At 41.6% G+C, this 10,712-nt stretch overlaps 1 protein-coding gene across 1 annotated transcript; it reads right to left on the minus strand.

Moving 5' to 3' along the window:
- Window positions 1–1,133: 1,133 nt before the first annotated feature.
- Window positions 1,134–9,185, minus strand: mcat (malonyl-CoA-acyl carrier protein transacylase). Its single transcript, XM_003221439.4, has 4 exons — window positions 8,694–9,185; window positions 3,399–3,486; window positions 2,540–2,757; window positions 1,134–1,830 (listed from the first exon to the last, which is right to left on the minus strand). Exons 1-4 carry the CDS (start codon window positions 9,105–9,107, stop codon window positions 1,408–1,410), a joined length of 1,143 nt encoding a protein of 380 aa, XP_003221487.2. The 5' UTR covers window positions 9,108–9,185; the 3' UTR covers window positions 1,134–1,407.
- Between the last annotated feature and the right edge of the window lie 1,527 nt (window positions 9,186–10,712).

A 10,712-nucleotide genomic window follows, 5' to 3' on the forward strand; every position in this document is an offset into this window, starting at 1 on the left:
TGATATGAAGAATAACAGATTAAAGGAACTGGGCATGTTCAGCTCAGTGAAAACAAGAATGAGGGCTGACATAATTGCTCCTTAAATATCTGAAACGCTGCCACAAAGAGGGGAGTGCAAGTTTGTTTTATCTTTATAGAGAAGAACTAGGTTTCAAGGTTCTCAGTTATGGGCAGATTGAATATTAGGAGAAGCTTCTTGACAGTTTGAGGAGTTTGGCAATGGAACCTAGAGAAATTGTAAGGTCTCCTTCTCTGGATGTTTTCAAAGAGACTGAACAGTTATCCCTAGGAATGCTCTAGCTGAGCCCCTTCTACCTCTGATTCTACCTGCACAAAAATGCAGGTTTAAATTACATACACACTTTGAAAGATTGATTACAGCAAGTCTAAAATTCAATAAATTATTGCACATTGCTGCCATCGTCTGGTAGAAAGCTGCTTCAAATGTATCTCAAAAGATTATCTAAAACTCAGCCACTGTTTCCAAATGTCTAAATGTTAAACCTCCAGTCTTTTTTTAAATTTTGGTTTTCTTCCCCTTTAAAAGTTACATATTTACCTTAGGTACAGATTTTTTAAAATGTGCATCCTACACATCCTTCATGTAGTTTAACTGTGGTTTCGTATCCTAGCTGTGGATCAGTTCTTACTTGCTTAGACTTAACACTACTTCTATAACTTCTCTTGGAACCATTCTGATTATAGCTTTGGGCAAAGCTATGGAAGACCAGACACCCTAGTTTCCAAATTTTGAGCTTTGTCTCTTGCAAAGTATACAAGAGGAGATGCTCTTTGTTTTCAGAGTCAGATATTCTAATCCATAAACAGTAAACAATACCACTAAATTATATTGAGCAGCTCCTTTGAAATTCTTTGTCTTTCAACCGATTCAAATAATCATGGTTCCCAAAAAACAGCTTTCAAAAATACAGCTGGGAGGAACCGCTAGGCCAATGCATTTGCTCCAAGAAGAATACACTAGAAAATGATATTCTGTTTTCTGTTGTACACACACTAGGAATATTCTTTCCCCAAGTGCAATTCTCACCCGCTGATGCAATGCAGAACAAAGCAATGTTTAAAGCATTTTTAATATCAATGATTCTAGAATCAAAAACAAAGCAGCAACTCTATGGATCATGTTGACATCCATCCCTGGAAAAAAATTCATTTGTATGAGATTGTGAGTATATTTGTCCATTTGACAAGGTGGCACCCAAGGTGATTTTGGACATTACTTCAGCTCATATGACAAGTAATTCTTCTCTTCACATTAACTGAGTACAAACCTGATGCCAGCAGTGAAAATGCATAGCACTCCCTGTGCTAAGGACTACAAGAATTCGTATTCATCAAGATGAGATTAGGATGTCATTTGCAGTTCTCAGCAAATTTGCGGGCAAAATTATGTGTTGTCTTCTGCAAAGTCTTCCGAAACATCAATATTTTTGTAGAATTTCCAAGCCTTCAAATTGCAACTTTTAAGGATTGCTCCTAGCTGCTTCCCAGGACCAACTTCATATGAGCAAGGAAAAGCTGTTCCTTTTTTCCTTTCATAGATAGCGTGTATTGTTTGTTCCCATTTCACTGGCAAAACCAATTGCTTCACTAACAAATGCTGGATTTGTTTTGAGTGTGTATATTTTTGTCCGTTCACATTTGAATAAATAGGGATAAGAGGCTGTCGAATGGTAATTGATTTGAGGGCTTCAGACAGAGGTTCCATAGCAGATTCCATAAGGCGAGTGTGGAAAGCACCGCTGACTGGCAGCATTTTCACACGTGCAAATGCGTATTTTTTAGAATTTTTTTGTAAGTACTCCAAAGCCTGAAAGAAGAAAAACAATTCACCAAATCCAGAACTATTATGCACATAATTTGCCTGAAAATTTACAGATGCATTCTGTCTAGACATTGACATACCCAGTGACATATACTCGGTGGGGGAGGGGGATTTAAAGACCATAAGCATAAATAATCCTGGCAATCCAGTGCTTAACTGTAAAATAATACAGACTCTAGAAATTTTGCCATGCTAGATGAACTCAGATAGGAAAAACAACTCAGCAAGCCTGTCCTTGAACAGAAGCTGAAAGCTTCTGAAAACAACTACATGAGTTTGCGCAGAGTTTGATAATAAGAGTATGCAATGCCAGTATTAACCACATTGATGCACTGGCTAAATCTAAAGCTTCAGAAAGCAGGTAAAACCCATTTCATTTTTATTCATTTAATTCTAGATATGAAAGACTAATTTATTTTGCATACAAATGATATTATTTTTACTGTTGCAAATTTGCTCTTAACAATATTAAAAATGCATTTATGATTATTAATGGTTATTTCATGCAAAATGGAGGATAAAAGTTTAGTATATACAACAAGCAAGCAAATTTATTTCACTAAAACATGCAATAAAATAGATTTAAGAACAAATCATTCTAGGTACTGGTTGCTAGCAACAATGCTTTTTTTAAAACACACACACACACACACACACACACACACAAATCAATAAAATAGTTTTGAAAGAATACCTGCAAATGTCCTGCAATGACTCGGCTATCTGGGAACAAATAATTTGAAACTTCACATACTGGATTTTCTATTCCCACTGACTTGCAGTATTCACGAGCTTCAAAGCAAGCAGCAAAATAATCTGAGTTATTCCGGCCAATGACAGACAGCATTCCACTTGGGACAGCTTCAGAGGCCTCTTGCATCGCTTCAGCACGCACCTTTACTGCATATAAGGCTAAGGAAATAACAGAAAATGTAAAAAATATCTTTCATTCTGAGGTAAGTTAATGTTATTGAAAAATTATGTTTGCAACATCCCAAAAACTAATACCCATTTTAATGAAATTAACAAATAAAAAAGCAAAAATGCTGACATTTATCATACAGTGTTTATTTTATCTAATTTACACTCCACCATCCTTCCAAAAATATTTTATTTTTTTAAAGCTACCTACTGCAATATTTGCTGATAATACCACAATTATAATTACATACTTGTTTATGTGAATTGAACTTCAAGTGTACCAAACTGAGCAAGAGACTTCAATTCTCATTTGTTGACCTGTTTTCTTTTCAAAGTAGCATCCTAAATAAAACATATGTTCCTACAAAAAAAATCTGAATATTTAGAACATAGCAAAAAGAAGTGAAAACAGGTCACCTCAAATGTAGTTTTATTCTCAAACATAAAGATCCACATCTTCATTTAGTGGCTTGTGAAAAAAAAGCCCAGAGATGTAATTTAGGATGTCCTGTACCACCACATGAACACATGGAATGGCAGGCATGGACTAATAAACTATGTTGCTACACTGACACTGCAAGAGCATGATGAGAAGGACAATGTTGAACACAAAAGTGCATGGATATTTATACCTTCTGGGAAGTCGATGGCTCCTGCAAAAACAAGGGCTGCATATTCTCCAATGCTGAATCCAGCAGCTCCAACACAGTTTTCAACTACCTGTAGAAATGTGAAGTTTCAAAATATTAAAGTGTTAAAAAAACCTAGACGTTATTTTAAAACTGTAAATTTTCAAGCTGAGATCATTCAAGAAACACAGAATCATAGAATCGTAGAGTTCAATATACTTTCCCTTTTTCTAAGATTGGTGCCATGGAGATGTAACAGGTTTTGAAAATTTAAAAATATAATTTAAAGCCATGGTGGCGCAATGGATTAAACCCTTGTGCTGGCAGGACAGCTGACCTGAAGGTTGGGTTGCTGACCTAAAGGTTGCCTGTTTGAATCAGGGAGATGGGGTGAGCTTTTGTCTGTCAGCTATAGCTTGCGGGGGTCATGAGAGAAGCCTCCCAGACGTCCCTTGGGTAAAGTTTCTGCAGACTGTCAATTCTCTCACACCAGAAGCAACTGCTTCTGACACAAAAAACAGCTTTGTATCTTTAATAAAAAGGTATATCCAAAGCATTTAACTAGGTATAGCAATAGGTAAAGATATAACCCATTTAACATCACCATATTTATAGAACTTCTAAAGAATAGAATGAAACCAGAAGCAGCAAGGCTAATAGTTGCTGCATTCAGATGGCTGTAGATTTCCCAGAAAATCTATCCAGTAGTCTTTAATAACAACAATATCACTGACACATCTACTATTTGAACTATTTGTCCAGCTAATTCTCACTCATAATTTCTGACTTATGTATTATTTTTCCTTGTTTGAACGTTTTAAAGGTGTTTTATATTTTACTGTTGGCTGCATTAGGCATTTCTTTATATGGAAAGGATAAAAATGTTTTTTAAATAATAAATACATAACTATAAGACAATAGATGGATTTAGGGCTGCAACCTATGTTTCAGAGTTGAATGTTATACCCTACAACAACTCAAGAAGAAAAAATTGCATTCTTGAGAAACATTTATTCTCACATCAAGAATAACTGCCTGAAGAACCATCTCACATTTATGTTCTAAAACAGAGTTTCTCAACTAGGCTTCCAAAAGAACTCTTGATTTTTTAAAAAAGGTCTGAGCTATAAATGTAATAATTTTAAATCAAGGATTACCTATCACCTGAACATTATTTCAAAGGTCCCTGAAGACTAAGAAGTGATTATGAACCATTTAATTCTTGAGGGAATTCAAAAGCACAAATCTAAGCCACCTTGCATTTTATTATGAGAGAATAATGAATGTAGTATCCCTGCGGCTCAAGGAGGATACAACATCATAAAAACAACGTTCGGCAGCCAGGCTTTTAACTGGAGCGAATTACAGGGCGCGTTCAACACCTCTGTTTAAGGAACTTCACTGGCTGCCATTTATTTTCCAGGCCCAATTCAAGGTGCAGGTTATCACCTACAAAGCCCTAAACGGTTTGGGACCCACCTACCTTCGAGACCGCATTTCCCTCTATGAACCCGCACATTCTCTTCGCTCGTCGGGGGAGGCCCTTCTCTCGCTCCCACCACCCTCGCAGTCGCGGTTGGTGGGGACAAGAGAGAGGGCCTTCTCCGTCGTGGCCCCCCAGCTTTGGAACTCTCTACCTAGAGAGATCAGGCAGGCCCCTACCCTCCTCTCCTTCCGGAAGAGCTTAAAAACCTGGCTCTTCCAAAAGGCCTTCATTGTTGCTGTCTTGTCATTTTATACCGCACTTTATTGTCCATTCAACTATGAAATTTCCTTTCCCCATTTCGTAATACTCTGCACTTTGCCTGGGATCAACGACTTAGTCTCCTGTTTTTAATACTGTATCCTGCTTGTTGATTTTAATGATTGTTTTTATTGATGTTGATTTTTTTTACTGGGATAATTGTTTTATTGCTTTGTTACTGTTATTTGTTTGTTTTATCGGGCCAGGCCCCATGTAAGCCGCCCCGAGTCCCTTCGGGGAGATGGGGCGGGGTATAAAAATAAAGTTATTATTATTATTATTATTATTATTATTATTATTATTATTATTATTATGAAAACAACTCTTAAAAGATATACCAGAAGATACACAGGGATAAAAGACAAATTAAAATCCATTAAAATTCACAATTTTGGGCCCTTCCACACAGCCCTATATCCCAGAATATCAAGGCAGAAAATCCCACATTATCTGTTTTGAATTGGAATATATGGCAGTGTGGACTCAGATAACCCAGTTCAAGACAGATATTGTGGGATTTTATGCCTTGATATTCTGGGATATACACTGCCATATAAAATCAAAACTATCTGCTTTGGTAATTTCGATTATATGGCAGTGTAGAGGGGCCTAAATCAGAATAGGTACATTTTGAAGGGTAACTCCAGCTACACACACACACACACACACCCCACACATATATTTGCGCTTTAGATAGCATAAGGTAAAGGTTAAGGTTTCCCCTGACGTTAAGTCCAGTCATGTCTGACTCTGGGGGTTGGAGCTAACAGCGGGTGCTCAAGCCGCTCCCGGGATTTGAACCTGGGACCTTTCGGTCTGCAAGTTCAGAAGCTCAGCACTTTAACGTACTTCGCCACCGGGGCATACACCCCTGTGGTGTTTTGCTGTCTGTGCCCCTGTTCAGAAGACTTCAGCCCCTTCTACACTGCCATATAATCCAGATTATCTGCTTTAAATTGGATTATATGGCAGTGAAGACTCATATAGTCCAGTTCAAAGCAGTAGTGCATTATCTGCTTTGAAAATCTGGATTATATGGCAGTATAGAAGGGGCCTGAGTCTCTAATGCCATATAATCCAGTTCAAGGAAGATAATCTGGATTATATATGGCAGTGTAGAAGGGGCCTGAGACATCTTTTCCCCATGATAATAACTTTCAGGACTGGGTTTCCCTTCCGAGGGGTATCTCTCACTTCCAGTTGTCTCCACCCAGTTCTTAACTACAGCCCCTTCTACACTGCGATATAAAATCCAGATTATCTGCTCTGAACTGTGGTCCCTTCCACACTGCCAGATAATCCAAATTATGACAGCAGAAAATACACTGTATCTGTGGATTACATGACATGGACTGATTTTGGTTATAGCATGAGGCTTCTTGGATGAATGGAACTAACTTTTTGTTAAACTTTTTATATTTTATATCTTTATATTTTATACTGTAGTTATGATTCTTAATTGTTTTATATACTGTATGTTTTTAACTGTGTATAGGCATCGAATTACTGCCATTATTGTACGCCGCCCTGAGTCCCTTCGTGTGATAAGGGCGGGATATAAATATTGGAAATAAATAAATCTGATTCGTACTGGATTTTCTGAGGGGGCTTTCAGACAGGCCCTATATCCCAGGGTCTGATCCAGGATTAATGTTTTTCCCAGATTATCTGGCTGTGTGGACTCATATAATCCAGTTTAAAGTAGAAAACCTGGGATCAGACTTGGCCCCTTCCACAGAGCTGTATAAAATTCTACATTATCTGCTCTGAAGTGGATTATATGGCAGTGTGGACACAGGCCTCTTCCACACTGCTATATAAAATCCCCTGAACTGAACTGGATTCTATGGCAGTGTAGACCCAGATAATGCAGTTCAAAGCAGATATTGTGGATTATTTGCCTTGATATTCTGGATTATATGGCAGTGTGGAAGGGCCCTTTGCCTACTTTTGTGATCGCCTTTCCCCCTATGAACCTGCACGATATCTTCGTTCGTCGGGGGAGACCCTCCTCTCACTCCCACCTCCGTCACAAGCGTGGTTGGTGAGGGCGAGAAAGAGAGCCTTCTCCGTGGTGACCCCCCGGCTCTGGAACTCGCTCCTCAGGGAAATCAGGCAAACCCCCATCCTGGTAGCATTCAGAAACAGCTTGAAAACCTGGCTTTTCACTCAGGCCTTTGGATAAAGATTGCTCATCCTCATAACAATCCTGTATCGTGACCATTTTTGCACCAGTTTGCACTTTTTACCTTTGTCAACTTGATATAGACACAGGGTCTACTCCCATCCCAATCTGCACTTCCAAGAATTTACAGCACTTTATCAGTAACCTTGTGTTTACAATATTTATATGGTGCACTTTACCCAGTCTACTTTTACAAGGAGCCTCCGATGGCATAGTGGACTTGAAGGTTGGGTTGCTGACCTGAAAGCTGCCAGGTTCGAATCCCACCTGGGGAGAGCATGGATGAGCTCCCTCTATCAGCTCCAGCTCCATGCGGGGACATGAGAGAAGCCTCCCACAAGGATGGTAAAAACATCAAAACATCCGGACGTCCCCTGGGCAACGTCCTTGCAGATGGCCAATTCTCTCACTCCAGAAGCGACTCAAGTTGCTCCTGACACACATACAAAAAAAAACTTTTACAACCTCTCTGCTTTAATCCATGTTTCTATTAGTTTTGTCATTTATTTTTATTGGATAATGTTTAAATTTTTTATAATTGTGCATGTCTCTTGTCTATTGTTGTGTTTTATATTGCTATTGTTTTTATTCGGGCTTGCCCCCATGTAAGCCGCCCTGAGTCCCCTTTGGGGAGATAGAGGCGGGGTATAAAAATAAAGTTGTTATTATTATTATTAAGCCATATAATCCAGTTCAGAGCCCCGGTGGCGAAGTGCGTTAAAGCGCTGAGCTGCTGAACTTCCAGACCTAAAGGTGCCAGGTTCAAATCCCGGGAGCGGCTTGAGCGCCCGCTGTTAGCTCCAGCTCCTGCCAACCTAACAGTTCGAAAACATGACAATGTGAGTAGATCAATAGGTACCGCTCCGGCGGGAAGGTAACGGCTCTCCATGCAGTCATGCTGGCCACATGACCTTGGAGGTGTCTACGGACAACGCCGGCTCTTCGGCTTAGAAATGGAGATGAGCACCAACCCCCAGAGTCAGTCATGACTGGGGAAACCTTTACCTTTACTTATAATCCAGTTCAAAGCAGATAATGTGGATTTTATACAGCTGTGTAGAAGGGACCTGTATTATATGGCTGTTCAATGCAGATAATGTGGATTATTTGCTTTGATAATCTAAATCATATGGCACCGTAGAAGGGGCCTAGGGGCCCTTCCACACAGCCATATAACCCAGAATATCAAGGTAGAAAATTCTACACTATCTGCTTTAAACTGGGTTATCCGAGTCCACACTGCTGTATATCCCAGTTCAAAGCAGAAAATGTGAGATTTTATTCAGATGTGTGGAATGGGCCTAGGAGTGGTTTGTAACCTGGGCTGCCTGCATATGGCCCGTTTCAAGGCCTCTTACTGCTCTTTTACCGAGGGCTCCAGGTGGTGCAGCTTCTCCGCGGCGGCCAGGGAGGCGACGAAGACGGCGGGCTGGCTGTGGACGGTGCGGTCCAGCCGTTCCTTGGGCCCCTCGAGGCAGAGGCCCAGAAGGTCGTAGCCCAGCACTTCCTCGGCTGCGCGGAAGAGCTCCCTCGCGCTGGGGTAGCGCAGCAGGCCTTGGCCCATCCCCACGAACTGGCTGCCTTGGCCCGGGAAGAGCAGCACCGAGGTGTCTTGCGGGGAGCGCCGCGGGCCTCGAAGTCCTTCGCCTGCGCCCTCCTCCTCTTCCTTCTCCTCCTCCACCAAGGCGCCCTGCAGCAAGGCCTCCACGCTCCCGCCCTCCTTCGGGCTCCTGGCCCGGCTCAGCCACCGCCGCGCCGCCACAAACGTGCCCCGCCACGCCATGGCCTGCAGGACAAGGCCGCCGCACGAGGAGGACACCGCCGGTTGCTACGGCAACCACCCGCGCGCCAAGGAAGTCCGTTTCCTAACGGCTTCCCCTTGACTGGGAACAATAGGCACGAGGGAAAGGTTCCGTCCTCTCTGGAGGACGGAATGAATCCCCTTCCACACAGCTGTATAAAGGCCTACATTTTCTGCTTTGAACTGGAATATATGGCAGTGTGGACTCAGATAACCCGGCTCAAGACTTTCTGCCTTGATATTCTGGGTTCCATGGCAGGGTGGAAACGCCCTTAGGCTGCCTTCCCTCCTCCTGCAGAACCCAGCTTCGCCACTCCACACTTCAGCTTCTCGAATTCCTGGCTGTGAGGCAGATTTTTTTTTCGTGTTAGGAGCAACTTGAGTCGCTTCTGGAGTGAGAGAATTGGCCGTCTGCAAGGACGTTGCCCAGGGGAAATTTTGGTACTGCTTATATGAGGAGGCTAATTTAACTAATGTAGGACGCCATAAAAATCGCCCAGCAGCGTGCAGAATGAGGAAGTAATCCATCAAGGACTCGGTGTCACAGTGGATGATGAAGCAGCAGCTCCCCCTGTGGCCGGAATTGAGCATACCCTCATGAAGCCAGAAACTGGAAAATGTTAAATTGCCTCTGTGTCTTTGTCTCTGTCTGTATGTGTAATGGCATTGAATGTTAGCCATGTATATGTACATTGTGATCCGCCCTGAGTCCCCTTTGGAGTGAGAAGGGCGGAATATAAATATTGTAAATATATAAATAAACTAGCTGTGCCCGACCACGCATTGCTGTGGCGTTGTCTGGTAGTGTTGGTGAGAAATTGTTGAAGTAGTGGTGGTATTGAATGTCTGTTGTATGGTTGTCTTTATGTTTAGTATGCACAGTATGTATGTATTCGAGGTTGGGGGGCCTGTAGGTTTGTTGTTTTGACCGCTGCCCTGATGCCATCGCTCTTATATATATAGATAGACAGATAGATAATTTTGGGTAGCCTAGGGAAGGGTTAACATCCTTATGGTTGTTCTGCTATCTGTACCCCTGTTGAGAAGATTCCACCTCACTTTTTGTCCTTGTGATCATTGGATTTTGAAAAAATTGTCTTGTAGAAACAAGGATTGGTGAGAAAGCTTCAGTGGAGATATCTTTTTCCCCATTACAACTCTTCCAGGAGCAATTTTCCTTTCCTAGAGGTAGATTTCTCTCACTTCCTGTTGTCTCGCTCTGTTCTTAACTAGGAGTCATTTGCAAGTCAGATGTTTGTAATTTGGAGACTGCCTGTCTATATATATAAAAGAGTGATGGCATCAGGGCAGCGGACAAAACAACAAAACTACAGACCCCCCAACCTCGAAATTTGACAACACAACCCATCATTCATGGCTCTAGGTTGATACAGCAAAAAGGAAAAGAAAACTAAAGTCCTAATTACAGGGAGAGGAATAATAGTTTTTATCCAATTGCTGCCAGTTTGAAGGCTAAGCTCTGCCCACTTGGTGTCCTAGCAACCTACTCAGCCCAGGGGACAGGCACAATTAGGCCTCAGGCCTCTTCCACAGATTATCAGATTTTAACTGGATTATATGGCAATG

The sequence above is a fragment of the Anolis carolinensis genome, chromosome 5 (genome assembly GCF_035594765.1).
Source record: "Anolis carolinensis isolate JA03-04 chromosome 5, rAnoCar3.1.pri, whole genome shotgun sequence".
NCBI classification, from domain to species: domain Eukaryota; kingdom Metazoa; phylum Chordata; class Lepidosauria; order Squamata; family Dactyloidae; genus Anolis; species Anolis carolinensis.